Below are 19,690 nucleotides of genomic sequence, written 5' to 3'. Positions count from 1 at the left end.
TACCAACGCAGAGAGACAGCACCAGCTCCTTCCGCCAATCCCCGCCGGCCACAGCTAGCTTTCCCGCCTCGTCCCCTTCCCTCCACCAATCCAAGCGGCCCCTTTCGACCCACGGCCAGCCAATCAGGAGCGCGACCCATCCCGCCTTGGCGAGCGTTCGCGGAGGGCGCGTCTCAGTCGGTTCCGAGAACCGGGGAGGCCGCCTTCTTCCACGCAGCTCGGCGTGGTTTGAAGGAAGTGGCGGGAAGCCGGTGCGTGGCGGATCCCATCGCTTCCGCGATCGCCTCGGTAAGCGGGGCGCTGTGTGCGCTCTCTGAGGAGGACCGGGAAGGGCGGGGCTAGAGGACGTGGCGTCCGGGACACCGGAGAGTCCTGCAGGGTATCCCTCGGCACGATCCCGGCTACGCCTGGGGGACTTTTGGGTTCCCGGCATGCATCGCGGCCGCGGGGTGGGACGGGAGCTGCAGCTGCCGGAAGCGCATCCCGCTCAGCGGGTTTTCTGGGCTTTGTCGGTGGTGGCCGGCGCGGCGGAGTGGGAGCCTCCCGTGTTTAATTTCAGCCGCAGAGAAGGGACCGTAGATGAGTTAATAACACGGAGCGGAGAGCGAAGGAGGTAGCGGCGAAGGAGGTAGGGATGTGTATTCCCTGGGCTCTTGTAAGGGTCCGCGCCCAGGCCGTGCTTACTTGAAGGAAAGAAAATAGAATTCGGTTGGGTTGGGGCAAAGACTATCCCTGGTCGTGGCAGACGTCTTTCGGTGAGTTATAAAGAAGCATTAAAAAAATTATGGGGGAAAAATGTGACTGTCAAGTGTGGTAGGAACTAAGTTAGAAAGGTGGAGAGAGAGAATGACATTTAAACTTAAGACTGTGAGTAAAGCCCGGAAGTCCCAGGCCAGCGTGGACAATGTAGAGGAGATTGTGGGCCGAACACAAGAGAAGTGGGCTTGTTAGTAAAACTGCAGCTTTATAGCTACTGCCTCATCATGGCATCAGTGTCTAACGGAGAAAAAGCAGAATTGGAACTTTTCTCCGAACTGGAAGTTCGGATTTAGGAATTTGGTTAGAACTGGTTGTATGTCATGGTTTGTCAATCCAGCATTGGTGAGAACTTTGAAGCAAAGTTAGGTTGCAAACTTGGGGACTTATTGGATGAAGGTTGTCCGGTAGATTGACCCATCACTTGGGTAATTTGTAACCAAGTTAGAGTGAAGACACAACCACAAAATACACATGCTCCACTTAAAAAAAAAAAGAAAACAAAGACTTGAGTTACTGTTCTCTTAGAGCAGTTTCTGAATCAGTTATTGTGTGGGTGCAGCCGTGGCGGCTCCTTCCAGAGGACCTGAGTTTGCATCCCAGCACCCATGTTTACTAGCTCATAGTTACCAATAACTGACCCCAGTCCATCTGTCTCCCACTTCTGGCCTTTTAGGGCCCCTGTTATGCCTGTGGCATATGCGCATATAGGCGCACACACATACATAAATAATAAAATACACTTTAAAAATTACTGTGCAAGACTGAAAGAACGAAAATGTTCTCAGATGACCAAGTGACTGACTGGGAAGTGGGGGGGGAAAGGGCAAAATTTAAAAGATGAGGTCTGGGGCTGGAGAGATGGCTTATCGGTTAAGAACACTAGCTGCAGCCGGGCATGGTGGCGCACGCCTTTAATCCCAGCAGAGGCAGGCAGATTGCTGTGAGTTCGAGGCCAGCCTGGTCTACAAAGCGAGTCCAGGACAGCCAAGGCTACACAGAGAAACCCTGTCTCAAAAAACCCAAAAAAAAAAAAAAAAGAAAAAAGAAAAAAAGAAAAGAACACTAGCTGCTCTTCCAGAGGTCCTGAGTTCAATTCCCAGCACCCACATGGCAGCTCATACCTGTCTGTAACTCCAGTTCTAGAGGATCTGACATCCTCTCAGAGACATACATGCAGGCAAAACACCAGTGCAAATAAAACAAATTATTTTTTTAAAAAAGATGAGTTCTGATAAGGGAACAGCCAAATAAGAATTAAAAAGTAGACAGGAATTTAAGGTTTATTCCAGCAATAATGCAGGCTCAACAAAGTCTCTAAAATGTGTCTCTGTCTAACTTATAGATTATATCTGGTACTTAAGGATATGCACACTTGTATCAACAAATGGATAAAGCAGTTTAGAAATAGTTACAGCAGGAGGTCGCTGATCTTAGACTGTGGAGTCAGCTGTTACCCTTGCTGTTACTATGTGAATGAAAGTTCTTACAAAGTGAATTGTCAGAGAGTGCAGTGCCTTGATATGGACTGTGGGTAATTGTTACCTATTTGGCTTGCCACGCCCAGCTGTGTGCAGTGCCTGAGCTGGTCAGAAGAGGGTGCCAGATCCTTTGAACTGGAGTTCCGGATAGTCTTTAAGTTTCATGTAGTTGTAGAAAGCGAACCTGGGCCCTCTGCAAGAGCAGTAGGCGTGCCTAACAACAGCTGGGCCATCTCTCCAGCCTGCGCCTCCTTATCTTGATACCTGCTCAAAGGTCTGAGCAGGTTGCTTGGATACCTGGCTGGTGGGGCAGGGTGGGTTGACTGACACTGCGTATCATCAGTCCCGTAACCCCAGGGTCACAAGCACAGGATAGGTCTAAACAGACGAGGCTACTTCCCGTGTATGACTGAAGTGGTGCTGCCCTTTCTTCCATTTTGGGAGAGCACCTTCTTATTCAATGGTCAGAGGTTGGGTGGGGCACGGATGCAGGTCCTGGGTTGAAAGGGAGGATAGATAAGTAGCTAAAACCCTTAAAAGAAGCACTTTTGTAATATTTCTGATGGCGAGATGCTGGAACCAGGGCCAGGGATGTATGGAGCTGATTGGTAAAATTTTACCTAATGTGTGTGATGCCCTGGTTCCTGCATTTAAAAAAAAAAAAAAAAAAAAAGGACTAGAACTCAATGAAGTCTTTGTCCCAAGGAGCAAGGGCGCTTTATCTGGAATATGTGTGTCTGACAGAACTGATAGATTACTGTGGTCAAAGTATGAAGTGATCAGGACATTAAATGCAAACATGTAGCTGGCCTCGTGGCTCATGCCTCCTATAATCCCAGCACTCAGGGAAGCAGAGGCAGGCAGATCTCTGGGAGTTCAAGGCCAACCTGCCTGTCTCCAAAGAGAGTCCAGGACAGTCAAGGCTATACAAAAAAACTCTGTCTTGAAAAAACAAATAAGTTTTTTAAAGAAGTAAACATGTATGTATGAGGCTATATTTGTAGCGACGAGAGGTGGCTTTATAGTTAAGAGCTTTTGCCACCATTGCAGAGGACCTGAGTTGGAGTCCCAGCACTCGCATCTGACATCTGGAATCTGGAATTCTAGCTCCAGGAACCCAACACCTTCTGGTTCTGTGGGCTTCATGTATGTGTAAATACACAGGTAGGTATGTGCACATATACATAAAAAAAAAAGTGGGTTCTGGGCCTGGAGAAGTAGCTTAGAGATTAAGAGCACCGACTGCTCTTCCAGAGATCCTGAGTTCAATTCCCAGCAACCACATGGTGGCTCACAACCATCTGAGATTAAAGGCTTGCCTTACTATGCCTGGCTTGGCTTACAACCATCTATAAGGAGATCTGGTGGCCTTTTCTGGCATGTAGGCAGAACACTATATACATAATAAATGAATAAATAAATAAATAAATCTTTTTTTTTAAAAATCTTTTTGAAAAGTTGAGTTCTGAGATCAGCCAGAGCTAAAAAATGACAACACACATTTAAGAGTACAATCCCAGCATCTTGCTCCTTGTGAGGCTAAGGTAGAAAAATTGAAATTTTGAGGCCAGCCTAAGCAACATAATGATGCCCTGACTCAACAAAACAAAACCCTAGTAAGAACATGGTTTTCCTAGTAGAAATCTAAGAAAAGTGTTCAGGAAATAAAACTAAATCCAGTCCAGAAATAATCTATGAATGACACCACAAAAACAAGTTCTATTTATATAACCATATAGTTTCTTCTGTTTTAAACCATTACATACATAAATTGTCAAGGCTAATTTTAACTTGTCTTCTCATAAGAATTCACCAGATAGTTGAAGTAGCAGTTTGCAGATTACGTTAAATGCCCTTACCTGGGAGTGGAGTACAACTTCCCTTATTTCTGTAGCAAGGATATAGTTGTATGACAAAAAGTACCAAGGTTAAGCTCCGATGGCCATAAGGAAATGGAATGACATGTTTGGAGATGCTTACACTGGAAAGGAATGCCTCTCAGGTCCTTGAAACAAGTCAGGGAAAGGCTTGATCATTTAGTTGGATTTTTATCAGATGGCTAGGGTGGAAAATGGAATTGAGGACATTTATAATGAGGTAATTAAAATAATTGAACATGAGGCCTAAAGGGAGTCGGGAAACAAGTAGATGGGCTGGGAGCAAGAGATCAAAGGTCAGGTGCTTAAGGTGCATTATGAGTGACAATTAGGCCAGCATTGGAAAGGGCTTGAAGATGTAGCTAAGTTAGTAGAGTGCTTATCTGGGCCCTGGGTTTGAACCCCAGCACCACATAAGAAATTGGGCTTGTCGTTATATGCCTGGGACGCCGGCACTCTGGTGCTGGAAGCAGAAGGACAGGAAGTTCACCATCACCCTCAGCTGCATCCCAAGTTTGAGGCCAGCTCCAGCTACGGGAGACCCTGTCACAAACCAAAGAAAGTTCGAGGCCAACGCATAAGGCTGCACAGCAAGACATTGTCAAAAGGTTAGGGTTGGGGTGGGCATGTAGATCACTGAAGCCCAGAGAACCGGGTCTCAAAGCATGGAGGCCATCTCTTCAAGCTTTTAAAGTTGCCAAGACAACAGAAGGTCGGGCTTGTGCCTTAGTCCTCAGTGATAGTAACGGAGGGAAATGAACAGGAAAGAGGATGTAGCTTTCCTATACTTGACTCAAGAGAGGCAGGGCTTCTATGGAGAATTAAGGCTGGAAGAAACCAGGTATCAGAGAAGCACAGATTCCTTCGTTTATATTTGCTTCCTGTATTTGCTTATCAATAATGACCTTTGTTACTTTCCTATGTTGATTTTATCCAAATGAATTTTTTTTTTCCTTTTGTACTTGCAGGTTTTCACAGTTGAGGGCAGCACAATAAAGCAGGATGTCTGTGGATCCGATGGCCTACGAGGCCCAGTTCTTTGGCTTCACACCACAGACGTGCCTGCTGAGGATCTATGTAGCGTTTCAAGACCACCTGTTTGAAGTGATGCAGGCTGTGGAACAGGTTATCCTGAAGAAGCTGGAGAGCTTCCCGGACTGTGAGATTAGCCCTGTCCAGACTCGTAAATGCACAGAGAAGTTTCTTTGCTTCATGAAAGGACGTTTTGATAAACTTTTTGGCAAAATGGAGCAGCTGATTTTGCAGTCGATTTTGTGTATTCCCCCAAACATCCTGCTTCCCGAAGATAAATGTCAGGAGACACACCCTTTCAGTGAAGAAAAATTCCAGCTTCTCCAACAGGAAATCAGAGAGTTACAGGAGAAGTATAAAGTTGAATTACGCACTGAACAGGCCCTTCTTGCAGAATTAGAGGAGCAAAAAACTGTTCAAGCCAAACTCAGAGAGACCTTGACTTTCTTTGATGAGCTTGAAAACATTGGCAGAGATCACGGAACTAGTAACTTCAGGGAGAGTTTGCTGTCCCTGGTCCAGAACTGCAGAAAACTCCAGAACATTAGAGACAATGTCGAAAAAGAAAGCAAAAGACTGGAGGCCCGGTAGCTTCTCTAGTGAAGGAGAGACCGTGCAGATAGCTGGCTTTTCTTTGTTTGCTCTTCTGTTTAGGCCTTTGGGGCTGCGTCCCCCCCTCCCCCCTGCTCCCCCTGTCCCCCTTTCCTGGGTTACACAAAGCCAGGACTCCAGGTCGGACTTGTAAAGCAGAGCTTGTGTTCATCCGCTTAGGCCGAGTGCGCTCATGTCCGGTAGTGAAGCCAGGTCTTCTTTTAGGGTGGTAACTCTGCTGGTAGCGATGTTTCAGTATGATTTCAGGAGGGGGTGGAATCCTTATATAACTCGATGTTTCCTGCTTATTTCTGCTGTGTAAATTAGGCCTGTATACTCATTCATTGGATGTTGGGGTGCAGCCATGAAGTGTACCAGGGACTACCAAGGCAGAGACGCTGGGCTGGAGACGCAGCTCCGTGGCGGAGTGTGCTCAGCGTGTGGCGTCTCACCTTTAACACACCACACTGGAGAGAAGCAGGAGGAGGAGGGAACAGTGAGCAGAGGGTCAGGGAGATGGGTGTTAAAAGGGGCATGTCTGATTGACAATGTAGTAAATAAATACTTTCCTCATATTTACATAATACCTCACGGCTTAATGTATGGGAAGAGATTCTTAATTTAGCACTTTGGGGCTTTTGGGGGGCGGGGGGGAAGCTTAAAGAACGATGCCATAAGCAAAGATACGTCACCAGCCCTTTGTGATCTCAATCCTGTTGACTGAAGGCAGCATGAGAGCAGAAGTGAGCTGCCAGCTCCTTTATTAACCAGCCACCCTTTGTGGGCCAGCCAACACGGCACACTTTCATCAGTAACTTTATTAACCAGTCACCCTTTGTGGGCCAGCCAACACGGCACACTTTCATCAGTAACTTTATTAACCAGCCACCCTTTGTGGGCCAGCCAACACGGCACACTTTCATCAGTAACTTTATTAACCAGTCACCCTTTGTGGGCCAGCCAACACGGCACACTTTCATCAGTAACTTTGCTCATACAGGGCACTTGCTAATTCATTGGATAAGGAAGTAGCAAAAAGACAACTCTTGGCTTTGGTACAGAAGAAAGGTGGTTTCTCCTTCCAGAACAAATCCTTTACAAGAGCAAGGTGGTGGTAGGTAGGTAGCCCTGGAGTCCAGCAAGAGACGCTGGAGAAATACTGATCCTTTTTGTTGTTTACTTGTTTGTTTTATATAAATCTGTTTTTTATTTATTAACTTAAAAAAAATATTTGTTATTTTTACAGCATTCTGCCCACATGTATGTCTGCATTCCAGAAGAGAGCACCAGATGGTTGTGAGCCATCATGTTGCTGGGAATTGAACTCAGGCCCTTTAGAAGAACAGATAGTGCTCTTAACCTCTGAGCCACCTCTCCAGCCCATATTAGGTTTTTTTTTTTTTTTTAATTTAAATTTATTTTTTTAAAAATTTATTCAGTTTACATCCTAATCATAGCTGTTTTTTGAGTTAAGTTTTCATATACTCAGATTGGCCTCAACCTCCAAAATGCTGGGATTACCACACTTGTCTTACTGTGGCTTTTTACTTAAATGAAAACTTACATAGCACATTGGAAACCTAATGTAGTTGAAGAAGGTCTCCTCAAAAGATCTGTTCGTATTATAATTTCTGGGGATTTTTAGTGTTGCCCCTTTTTTAAAAGGTGTATTTATTTTATATATATTATTACACTATCTTCACACCAGAAAAGGTCAGATCCTATTACAGATGGTCATGCACCACCGTGTGGTTGCTGGGAATTGAACTCAGGACCTCTGGAAGAGCACTCAGGGCTCTTAACCACTGAGCCATCTCTCCAGCCCCAAGTGTTGCCTTTTAAAAAAGAAGGTCTTTGTGAATATAATCAAGTTAAGTATGAAGACATCATCTTGAATTATCTTTGTGGGCCCTAATCCAGTGACGATAGACATCCCTCTAGAGAGAAAGCAAAGGTGGGGTCGGGGAGAAGAGGACGAGAGGAAGATTTGATATGCAAGGCGTGTTGTCTTGTGACCCACATGGTTTGGCTACTGCAGCCACAAGGTGGGAGGGGCGGGGCACAGATTCTTAGAGCTTCCAGAAGTGGTCCTGTAGACATGTAGTTACCAGAGTAAGAACTCATTAAGGGTCTAGGATACCTGTTAGGGAAATAATATCTGGGGCCGTTTGTGCTGTCCCAGACAGCAAAGGTCTAACAGGTCAATAGGGATCTAGGGTTTATATCTCATGTTGCTGGTTCTTGTGAAGGCCAGAAGAGGAATGAGACCCCTTGGAGCTGGGGTCAGTGGGGGATGGTAGGTGCTGGGGAGCCTAACTCCAGGCCTCTGGGAAAGCAGCAAGCAGTCTTTTGTTACTTGTTGGTTGCGGATAGGGAGGGAAGGGTTTCCCCTTATATTTCAAGGTAACAGTCAGGACCTCCCTCCAGCCCTTCCTATGTCTCTTCAAATTCCTGTTCCTTTTCTTAAATTGGTAGTATTTTACACACAGACACACATACACAGACTCACACACACAGACACACACCCTGTTGAGTCTGTTTAGTGTTTGTGTGCATAAGCTTCACCTTAACAACATGGCTGCCTAACAGGATTGGAACAGAGGTAACGCCAGCACACATGCTAATATGAGGGGGGGGTGTTTCACCACAGACAACTACAGGCAGCTAAGGAATACTGAGAGAATGTGAATGGATATTAGTCTTCCCCGGGTTGAGCCCTCTAACTGTTACCATGCAACAAGCATTCTAAACAGCTGAGCCATCTCTAGTCTGGACATTGAAGTCAATGTTACGGTTGTAGAGGTTCCGGGGTGAGGTGGGGCGCACCTTTCACCTCAGCACTCGGGAGGCAGAGGCAGGCAGGTCTCTGAGTTTGAGGCCAGCCTGGTCTATAAAGCCAGCGTCCAGGACAGCCAGGGCTACACATGGGAACCTTGTCTTAAAGCGTCTATTGTGGTGTAGTTGATAGAACTAGATGCTTGAATTTGGGGTAGAAAATGGGAACTTAGGTATCAGGAAAGTATGGTAACATGGGATAATAGTAAAGTGTTGGGGAATGGGTAATTTGGTTTGCGACTAGAGGAAGGAATCTGCTGCCGGGGTTAGGTGGTACAGCCATGTCTAGGACTGTAAGGTGAGAGACAGTTAGTATTCGCCCATCCGTAGGGCTTCAATGGGGAGCAATACTAAAGGACAGTACTAGATGCAGTGTCCATGGGGAAAACCGGAAACTGACTCCAAATCACTTGGAGATGTGATTTGGGGCAACAGTGCCATTGATGGTTAGGGGGAATTGTAAACAGGCTGTCATAAGGGCTGTCATAAGTGGGTACCAGGCTTGTGGCACTTAAAAGTGCAGAGAAGCTATCGACCAAGTCATGTGGTGACACGGGATTAGGGAAGGCCAGGACAGTGAAGGAAGGCCCTTTCACCGGAAAAGAATTTATAAGAACCCAAGCTTTGTCAGTCATGGGGCAAATTCAGAGCTTTAGCTGAGGCTCTGCTGGGCCAGATGCTCCTTGATAGAGAGGCAAACGGGGACTGTGTACTGAGGAGCAGTGGGCAATGCAGCACGGAGCCAAGGCCGACCCGCTGTTAGGGGCTCGTGGAAATAGGAATACGGGCATAGCGACAGACGCCACAGAGGGGTCTGTAGAGCTATTTGCTATAGAGAGTCGCTGTACCTAGGAATGCTGGGTAATCCGAGTCAGTTTTACAGGGATAGTGGGGATGTTCAGGGAGTGAAGACTAAAGCAGAACAGGGAGCCCGTCAAGGGCCGTTGTCAGTCGGAAGTGAATACAGCGGAGACGGAGAATATGATTTATTCCATCAGACACATCACAATCACAGACAAATCCGTAGAGTACAGCAGTGTAGGCATTCTGCGTTTGAACAGCTGACGTTCACGAGTGAGCAGTGGGTAGGTGAATAATGTGAGTCCTGGCTTTCGCTCTTGAGTCTAAGATGACAGGTTCCAGCAGAACTCTTGTTACTGACAGTCCCCAATCCCAGCCCCCTTCATCTTGGCCCCCTGGTTTCAGAAGGCCTCCAGGCTGAAATTAAGTTGCCAGAAAATTCTCTATCATAGTCCTCCCATGGGCCCCAGCAAGGAGGGCCCTCAGTCTCATCTCACGGAATGCAGGAATTCCAGGCCTCCATCCCTGAAGGTCTGTGGTCTGTTCCTCACAGTCCAAAAGCCCGTCGTGAGCACTGGCTTTCTGGTGGTCAGCTCTGCTTACTACAGGCCTTGCATCCTGGTAGCCGTGAAACCTAAGTGGAAGGAAAAATGCACAGGCCACGTCAGCCCCAACTCTGCGGGGGCAGATTCATACCTTGACAAACGTCACTCACCTCCAACGTCCAGCCGTATCCGCTGCTCTCCCAGGTCCACCAGCTTGGTGCGCACGGAGCCCTGACAGAAAGAGCTCCTGGGCACAACTGGCTCATCCCGGGATGACGCAGCATCATGGAGCTTCAGCACGCCGAGCCTGGTACCCTCTCTGGGAGGCTGCAGACTCGGGTCTGGTCCATCCTTTTAAACAACAGAAGGTTGGACTCATTCTGCGCTCTACAAACACAAAAAAGCTGGGCCCTCACGTGACAAAGTGGTAGGGTACAAAGGCAATCCTAATTACAAACGGGATTCAACCCAATCCAGGATCCTAAACGTTAGAGACTAATTGCACTGTGTGTGTGGGTGCAAGCAGCACCGCTATTCCATTGCCTGCAATGACTTTGGACCGTCTGATGAACAGTTAGACAAAGCTGCAACAAAGAAAAGAAGCATCGCATCGAACGCTAGGTGAAGTGGGTGCAGCGCATCTCCAAAACAAAAGGCTGCGCTTCTCCTTCCCTCTACCCTCCCCTCCTCTCGACTCTGCCCACCCTGCCCCACCCCGTCGGCTAGCCAATTAGGCAAGCTGCAAATGGATATAGGTGAAGATGCAGGAGGTGATGGAGAAGGCGATGGCCGCGTAGATGAAGATGGAGAGGTGCGGGAAGTGGTCAAGGTAGCAGCCCTCGTCCATCGGAGGCTCCTCTTCCTTGGGCTCTGGGCGCACGACAGCCTTTCGGGACAGCCCAGCGCGAGGAGCCCTACCGCCCGCGCGCCGACCAGATTTCCTGCTAGCTGACTTGGGCACCCGGGCCGTGTGGCCCTCCTCCGGGGGCGGCTTATCGAACAGGTCCTCGGACTCAGGATCAGAGTCGAAATGCATCTGCTCTGCACCCCAGGGCTTGCGTGGAAAGGCACCTTTAGCCATGGCGCAGAGCAGGAGCAGGCGGATAAGCTCAGGCGGAAAGTCTCTGCTGGGTTGCAGTGCAGTGGGCGGTGGCCGGGACTGCAGCTGTATTTCTATGCTCTGGGTGGGTGGGGGTGGTGAGGCGGAGCTAGCACAGCAAGGGGCCTCTGCGGGGTCTGGGGCCTCTCTGCCCGGAGGACACTTTCTCTGGCTCCTCCTTTCCGCCCACAGCCTGTTGCAGAGGTTGGCCAGCCAGCTCTCAGCACCTCTCAAGTCTTGGCACTGCAAGGTCTGTCTCCACAGCAACAAGACTGGCGTGCGTGGGAGGAGGCGCGAGACATTGGGATCTCCCAGCCAACTAAGGGGACTGGAAGCTGAAATGCAGGGGGCAAAGCTGCAAGCTGCGTGGGGAGCCTCCCCAGGGTTTTATTTCTCCTTTTCAAAGACACAAATAATGTAAGGTCTTAAAAATCGATAGACACACAGAGCACATTTAATAAGATGATGCACAAATGCGCAGTTTTATAACTAAAGGACATTGCGTTGTTGCAGGAGAGCCTGATACATGAAAGTCAGTGGAGAAAAGCCAAATCACAGACTAAGTGTTGGCCACTTAAGCTCATCACTGTATATGTATATACACACAAATATATATGTATATATACATATATACACACATGTATGTATATGTATATACATACACACAAGTATGTATGTGTGTATATATATATTCTTTTTCCCCTCATTATCTTTCTCAATGTCCCTTCCTCTCCTCCCAGGCTGAACTCCTGATCCCCTTCTGGCTCCAGCAGAGGTGTGTGTGTGTTTGTGTAATGCATGAAAAAACTGAGACAATCTTGTAGACAAAAGTAAATAAATAAATAAAGGCAAAATTTAGCTGTGCACACACTCAAGAGAGGGTCATGAGTTCCTGTCCAGCTCTGACTCAAGACAAAAGAAAAAAAAATCTAAAGAGAGCAATATCACAATAAAACTTCCACAAACCAGGGGGTCCAGAAGTAACACAGGGGAAGACTTACCTTCTTCCTCTTTCTCCTCACATTTCTATCTATACATCCTCGGTAGTGCCTGAGGTTCCAAGGCTGGTTGTCAGTCCCTGTGGGATTTGGGGGACAGCAGACACGTGATTCGTTGGGGGCCCTAGTTGTGTTGGAGGAATCCACTGGCAAGCCTGCCAGTAGCAATAGAGCCAGCTCCTACCAGACAGCTCATTTCTAGTTCATCCAAGAGAAACCAGGATCAGGGTGTTGAAATAACAGGACCAGAGTGCTGTCTCTCAATCTCAAAGCACTCAGGACTCGGTGCAGCAGTAACAGTTACCACCAGGTAGAGGTAGCATTCTGATGTGGAGTAAGTGTTGGCAGCAGGAAGCTACACTCCTGGCGTTTAGCAGCTGCAGATAAGAGCATGTTCTAGAACAGAGAGAACATGGGACGCTCAGCCGTGCTACTGGGGACCTAGAAAGCTGGAGGTGCTTAGAAAATACTCTGTCAGTTTTAGAGAAAGCACATACTTAAGATATAACCCCTGGGGGAGGCGGGGTGCGGCTGGAGGGATGACTCAGCAGTTGAAAGCACTGGCTGCTCTTCCAGAGGACACCTGTTCTATTTCCAGCACCACCTGGTGGCCTTCAGCTGTCTGTAACTCCCGTCCAAGGGATCCAACACCCTCTTCTGACTTCCACGGGCACCCGGCACGTACACAGTACACAGACCCAAGCCTTTTCCCTGGCCATGTAGCAGGTCACCAGCTGCAGCCTTCCCCGTCTATCTGTCCTTCCACCCCCCACCCCGGTTCCCAGGGCATCACAGATCTCCTCCTACAGCCCTTTTTCCAGACACACATCCCTCTGCCTCAGCTGCCGAATCCAGGAGGCAGTCCCTGGGGACAGGCTGGCCACACTGACCGAGGAATCGTATCAGCACTGGGCTCGTCATCACTAGAGAAGCTTCCTCCTCAGTGTGGGAACAAACCCATAGACCCAGAGCCAGCCTGTCTTAACAGGGATGCCTCCACCAACCCCTCTCCTCAGGCCTCAGGGAAGCCTGCTGGAAAGATGGCAAGAGTCACAGAAGATGGAGGATGCCAAGGAAACAAAGTCCTCTAGGCACAACAGGACTGACACACATGAACTCAGAGAGACTGGCACAATGCACAGGCCTAACGCAGGTCTGTGCCACATGGGGGTCCCAGCACTGGGACGAGACGTGGACTCAACCCTCTGTCCCTAACCCAGAAGTTATCTACAATTGATAACCACACAGAAATCATTTCTCCTACAGAGTCTCACTGGGGAAACGTCCCCCACCCCTTCTGTAACCCTGGCTGTCCTGGAAATCACTTTGTAGACCAGGCTGGCTTCAAACTGCCTGCCTCTGCTTCCTGAGTTCTGGGATTAAAAGTGTGCTGCCACCACTACCACCTGGCATGCTTTTATTTTTTTAATTTTAATTTTATTTATTTACTTGTTTAATTTTGTTTTTTTGAGACAGGGTCTCTCTGTATAGCCTTGGCTGTCCTGGACTCACTTTGTAGACCAGACTGGCCTCAAACTCACAGCAATCCACCTGCCTCTGCCTCCTTTGCCTACCTCTGCTGGAATTAAAGGTGTTGCGCCACCATGCCCAGCTCTTAAATTTAAAACTTTAAATTAAGTTCATTTGCCTGCCTGCATGTCTATGTGAGGATGTTAGAGACCTTGGAACCAGAGTTACACAGGTGTGATCTGCCATGCAGGTGCTGGGAATTGAACCCAGGTCCTCTGGAAGCACAGGCAGTGCCCTTAACCACTGAGCCATCTCTCTATCCCTGAAACAATGGACTGACTCCATGCCCAGAAATAGATGGCCAACAGAAAACAAACTCAGCGTCATGTTTTGAGGTTCTTTGTCTTATAATATTTTGTCAGGGTTTATTATGACTCAGTTTTGTGTTTTTATGGTTTCTCTGTGCATCCTATTCTGGTTTGTTTGTTTTTATCTTATTTTATTCTTCTTCTTCAGATGCCTGTTTTCTAACTAAAGACAGGAAAGGTGTTGATTCAGATGGGAGGAGAAAGGTGGGGAGTACCGTGGAGAAGGTTGGGTGTGGGGAAAACCATACCAGAACACATTGTATGAAAAAAAAAATCTACTTTCAAAGAGAGAAAAACAGAAATAAAAAAGATAGGTCCCAGTAATTCCACTCCTAGATTCTAACTAAGAAAGATGACAGCTGTATGGGGAGACTAGTGTATAAACATCTGTACCAACATTGTGGGTGACAGCCAGAATTGAGAACAATGCAAGTGTCCATCAAATCTGTGCAACTGGATGGCTACCCAGCGATGTGAAGGAGTGAGCTACTGGGACGTGTTGAACTAAGGTGGGTCTAGCAAGTGAAAGAGAAAAGCCAGGAGAGTAAAATTACACATGATAGAAGAGACAAGGAATGTCCAGAGAAGACGAATTGATAGAGATAGAAAAGAGATTTGTTGCCTGTGTGGCTAGAGGGGAAATAAAAATGCTAATGCTAGCTGCTGTAAACAGGCTTCAGGCAACTTTCTAGTAACAGAAACGGTCGGTTTGCGTCCTGCCGGTGGGGAAGTGGAACTGCGCATTTCTCAGGTAGAAAAAAGTAAAGCGCCAGCGGAGAGGAGCCCAAGGGCAGGCTGACTTGGGCTGACCAGTGGCTGCTTCCTGAGCAACCAGTAATAGAGTCCTGCTTGGAGCTCCGAAACCAAGAGAGGCAGGCGGGAAACAAATGGCTGCATCGGGAACAGCCAGCCGCTTGCTCCCTCAGACAGGCACTGCGGTGGGCAGAGTGGCACCAGAAAGATGGCAGCAGCGATCTCGCTGACACGCCGGGGAATGGCGGAAGCTCGCAAGAGGGGAGCCCTTCCTTCCCTAGACTAAATGAGGAGTATTAGCCAGGCCTGGTGAGATAGCTGATGCTGTACCCGCACCCCCACTCTCCAGGCAGAGGAAAAGGATCCCTGCTGACAAAGGGAGTCCGTCATTGTGTGCCGAGGCTATCCGAAAATGCCGGACTTCAGCCTTAAGAGCAGGGTCCCACAAGAAATGTTCTAAACGCCCAATTGTGATACAACCCTATACATCTTCCTTTTAAAGAAATCATGTAAAAAGTGTGTGTGTGTGTGTGTGTGTGTGTGTGTGTGTGTGTGTGTGTTGCCTGAATATCTTTGGAAGAGTGACACATGCTCTTAACCACTGAGCTGTCTCTCCAGACAGGGTCCCACTCTGTAGCATAAACTGTCCCGGAACTCACTACATAGCCCAGAGTACCCTCAGATGCAAAGCCTCCTGTATGGTGAGATTACAGATGTGAGCCGCCAAACCTGCCTGGCTGGAAGCAGTTTTCTACCTTTTAACATAAACATGCTTTCAAAAATGTGTGAGCGAAAAATTGTGCTGTAGCCCGTGGGCTGGTAAATAAGAGCCGGGGGGCAGGGGGGGGGGTTTGAATCCAGTAACGGAATTATCTCTGACGATAAGTCGGAGAATCATGGCCAGATCCTAGAACCCAGGGTTGGTGCTGGCTGTGTGACCTAGGTCCACCGCCGTTCAGATGATCTGGCACTCAGGTGACAAGTGAAGAGATGACAGTACCGTAGCCAGTATGGTAAGTACTGAGAAAACGGCCACCTCCATTGGTGGAAACAAGCTGGCCAAGTAAACAGTCATAGACTATTCGTGTCTTGTGATGCGATTGTCCTGTCCCCTGAGTATTGATTCCAAGGCAGGCTCTCTGCAGCAGGATATGTATTGCAGTGCTTTTTGTCAGGGCAAGAAACGGGGAGAAAACTCATTTTCAGAACAACAGGAGACGACTTAGCAGAACGATGCTGCATTTGAGGCTGGGGGCATGCAGTTCAGTGGCAGAGCGTTTGCCTAGCATGCACACATTTCGAATTGCCACAATTCGCCGAGGATTGATTCGGTTACCGGAGATGATTATCCTGAAATCAAACAGGTGTTTGTGGTTATCTACACCAGGATCAAATGACTTAAGATCACACGTACTAGCTGGGTGTGGTGCCGTACACCTGTAATCCCAACTCTCAGGGAGAGAGAGAGGCAGGTGGCTCTCTGTGAGTTCAAGGCCAGCCTGGTCTGCGAAGTGAGTCCAGGACAGCCAATGCTACACAGAGAAACCCTGTCTTGAAAAAAAAAAAACAACCCAAATTTAAAAACAAGCAAGCAAACAAACAAACCCCCCAAAAGATCATATGTACCAAAATGGTAAGAAAATGTAAAGTGCATTTCCATAGCAGAAGCCTGTCTTGTTTGACGATAAGATCATGTGATGGCCTCATTCTCAGGTTTTGAGATCTCACGCGTCATTGTCATGCAGTTTTTTTGTGTATGACAGAAGCAATTAGGAGGTGAGGGAAAAAATATAATAAGCAACAGGCCTAGTGCCTGTTGTCAGGAGCAACTCTGACCCTGTGATGTTCTGACCAGTGCCCACGCACTCTAAGGTCCTTCTCCTGTTGTCTAGATGGACCTATATTATCTAGCAACCACTTGCTCTACAACAGTTGCTAGGCAACCAGGGACAAGGCTGGACTTCTGAATAGCATCATAGCACGGGTGCTTCTGCCTGCCTCTTTCCATCAGCTTCTCTCCAGCTGTGTCATGCTTTTGTCAGCCCAGTCCTTTTCTCTCACTATCCTCCTCTGGGCTCCTATGTGCCTGGAGCTAATCTGCCAATAGCCCCCAGGGGACCCCGGCACTGTAGAGTCCCCCAAGGCACAGACAGTCACTGGCTCCATAACTCTCCCTCCCTATGGACTTCCCAATAGTGGGAAACGATCTTTTTGGTGTTCTCTCTGTGTGTGTGTGTGTGTGTGTGTGTGTGTGTGTGTTTTTTTTTCTTCCTTTTTTCCAGAGCTGAGGACGAGACCCAGGGCCTTGCGCTTGCTAGGCAAGCGCTCTACCACTGAGCTAAATCCCCAACCCCTATGGGAAACGATCTTTAATACTCTGCCCTTCTCATTCCCCCCACCCCTACCGCGTCACCCCATCATTACTTTCACCTTGAAGTCATCTTAAACCCCTGCTCACTCCCCCAGTGACTTCTCAGTTCAGTGCAGCCTAGAATCCCACCACTTGGGGAGTGGAGGCAGAAGAAGGACCAGGAATCCGGGATCATCTTCAGCTGCCCAGTGAGTTCGAGACCAGCCTGGGCAATGCTAGACCTGTTTCCAAACAAGAACACACAGACAGAGAACAGAAATGGATGGCCTAGCATAAAATGCAGCCAGCCAGGGAGTCCCCAAACAGGGGCTCCTGGGAATAGCAGTGGACCGCCTCTGTAAGTGGGATCCTTTCTGTGAGTAAATGACTCTGCTCTGTGAACATGCTCACTGGCTCCTTGGTCACAGGTGTCTCTGGGAGGTGTTTTCATCACTGGGGCCAAGGTGTGTGCGTGTGGTGCAGGTGTGTGCGTGTGGTGCAGATGTGTGCCTGTGGTGCAGGTGTGTGTGCGTGTGGTGCAGGTGTGTGCCTGTGGTGCAGGTGTGTGTACGTGTGGTGCAGGTGTGTGCCTGTGGTGCAGGTGTGTGTACGTGTGGTGCAGGTGTGTGCCTGTGGTGCAGGTGTGTGTGCGTGTGGTGCAGGTGTGTGCGCGCGCATGCACGAGAGCGCACATGTATGTATGCTTGGGAGCACATGCGTGTGTACTATTTTATGGAAGATAATCATATACATTAACAGTTAATGCTCATCTCTTCAGAGAGTGGTAGGTCTTTAAAGAGTAGATTCGCTATCAAGAGTGAATCGTTATAAAGTTCCTTCTGTCACTTTCATCTTCTTTACACCGCCAGGTCCTACATCCGGGCTCCCTCCATGGTGTTGTAAATGGCTTAGCAGAAGCCATCTTTAGATACAGCTGCCTAGCTATCCCCAGAACTATATGTCAAACTAAAGTACTCAGTCTCAGGCACTCAGTTACAACAACGGAGAGCAGACTAAGACACCGTGGGAAAGGAAGGCACTGTGAGCCTCCGGCAGTGTGGTCAGTTAACGGGAGGCGGGGCAGGGAAGGATGACAACATTTTCTTTCTTTCTTTTTTTTTTTGGCTTTTTTTCCTTTTTATTAATTCATTCATATTACATCACAATAGTTATCCATTCCCTTGTATTCTCCCATTCCTCCCTTCCTCCTGCTTTCCCCCTACTCCCTCCCCTATGGCTGTAACTGAGGGGGACCTCCCCCCCCACCCCGTATATGATGCTCACAGGGTATCAAGTCTTTTCTTGATGACATTTTCTAGCATAATTAGGACTCTTCCTATCGATAGCAGGCTTCCAGGAGATCCTAGCAGTGCTAAGGCTGGCTGACGTGTTAGTCATCACACGCAATGTTAACGCTGGGTGATCCTACAGTAACACGAGCTGGCACAGGGATTGTACATGCCCCAATCACTTTAACAGAAGGAAGACGCCCCCCCCACCCCACACTGCAGACCAGTCAAAGTCAAAGCTGGACAGAAAATGTGATGAGCCTTTCCATAGTGGTTTTTAAAATTTTTATTTTTTTACAGCTTCATTATATTTTTTATATAGTATTGGCTAGCTGTGTGTACGTATATGTGTGTGTGTAAATTAAATGCTTTGGTATATAAAATGAAGCCACCACAATTACATAGATTATCTCTATGCTCCCTTGGAATCACTCCGTCCTGTCCCTCCCACACTTTCTCTAGTAGGCAGCCAGTAACAGCCTTTTTCTTACTACAGATTTGTTTACATTGCCTGGAGTTTTATTTATTAAGAGGTTGGCCTTACTATGCTTGCCAGGCTGGCCCTGAACTCCAACGCTCAAATGAGCCTTTTGCCTCAGTTTCCTAAGTAGCTTGGATTACAGGCATGTTCCCCTATGCCTTTTGTTATTATCACAAAATATGCAAGGGTGGGCACTTTGTTTTTAAAAGTTTGGTATATAGTTCTGGAGGCAGCTAGGCAGCTTTTTCCCGGAGGGGCCTGGACACTTAATAGCAATTCAGTGCCAGGAGCTAACATAGTACTCAAAGAGCCCCTCTCCAGAGAACTCTATGACTTAGGATTTTATGTAACTGGAGCCACATAGTGGGCATTTATTTTATTTTTCTAGCACTTTAAGTTTAATATTTTATTTTCAAAATTTTATGCTGCTTTTTAGGAGTTTACCTTTTTTCCCCTCCAATATTTGGGAATTTCACCCCAATCACACTTGCTTCCCAGTCCACACTTCCACCCTTGTGCCCTCAGTAGTTTATTTTTAATTGCTAATTTTAATATAGTGTTCTGCTATATGCACATCACCACAATATGTTTTTTAATTAAAGTTTTTTTTATTATGTATGTATAATTTTCTTGCATGCATAACTTTCCATGCACATGAAAGGCCCACTGAGGTCAGAAGAGGGCACTGGGTCTCTTGAAATTGGAGTTGGAGACAGTTGAGGGCTTCCATGTAGGTGCTGGAATCGAACCTGGGTCCTCTGTGTGAACAGCCAATGCCCTCCACCACTGAGCCATCTCTCCAGCCTTAGTTTTCTATTTATCTGTTAGTGGGGTTTGGGCTATCTCTGGATGTTAACTATTACAAATTTAGCTCCTGGCCGCTTGTTTACAAGTCTTGTATGGGTAATGTGCACTTGTTCCTGTTGGAGGGGTACCAAGTTACAGAATGACTTGTGTTATCATA

General features: G+C 47.6%; 2 protein-coding genes across 7 annotated transcripts; one reads left to right on the top strand and one right to left on the bottom strand.

Moving 5' to 3' along the window:
* Nucleotides 1-147: 147 nt before the first annotated feature.
* MIS12 (MIS12 kinetochore complex component) lies at nucleotides 148-6,323 on the top strand. 6 transcript variants are annotated; one of them, XM_084760756.1, is made up of 3 exons: nucleotides 171-288; nucleotides 3,288-3,401; nucleotides 5,083-6,323. In XM_084760756.1, exon 3 carries the CDS (start codon nucleotides 5,117-5,119, stop codon nucleotides 5,735-5,737), a length of 621 nt encoding a protein of 206 aa, XP_084616882.1. In that variant the 5' UTR covers nucleotides 171-288; nucleotides 3,288-3,401; nucleotides 5,083-5,116; the 3' UTR covers nucleotides 5,738-6,323. The 6 variants fall into 6 exon arrangements, with proteins under 6 accessions (XP_084616879.1, XP_084616882.1, XP_084616884.1 ...); XM_084760758.1 differs by lacking the exon at nucleotides 171-288 and adding an exon at nucleotides 438-628; XM_084760754.1 differs by lacking the exon at nucleotides 171-288 and adding an exon at nucleotides 438-755.
* A 3,220-nt stretch (nucleotides 6,324-9,543) lies between these two features.
* Nucleotides 9,544-11,129, bottom strand: LOC311585516 (uncharacterized protein). Its single transcript, XM_084760759.1, has 2 exons — nucleotides 10,089-11,129; nucleotides 9,544-10,007 (listed from the first exon to the last, which is right to left on the bottom strand). Exon 1 carries the CDS (start codon nucleotides 10,997-10,999, stop codon nucleotides 10,649-10,651), a length of 351 nt encoding a protein of 116 aa, XP_084616885.1. The 5' UTR covers nucleotides 11,000-11,129; the 3' UTR covers nucleotides 9,544-10,007; nucleotides 10,089-10,648.
* Nucleotides 11,130-19,690: the final 8,561 nt, after the last annotated feature.

Source organism: Acomys minous (genome assembly GCF_964271855.1).
Source record: "Acomys minous genome assembly, chromosome: 16".
Taxonomy (NCBI): Eukaryota; Metazoa; Chordata; class Mammalia; order Rodentia; family Muridae; genus Acomys; species Acomys minous.
The sequence above is the reverse complement of the archived record's forward strand: the minus strand, read 5'-3'. Positions and strand labels throughout refer to the sequence as shown.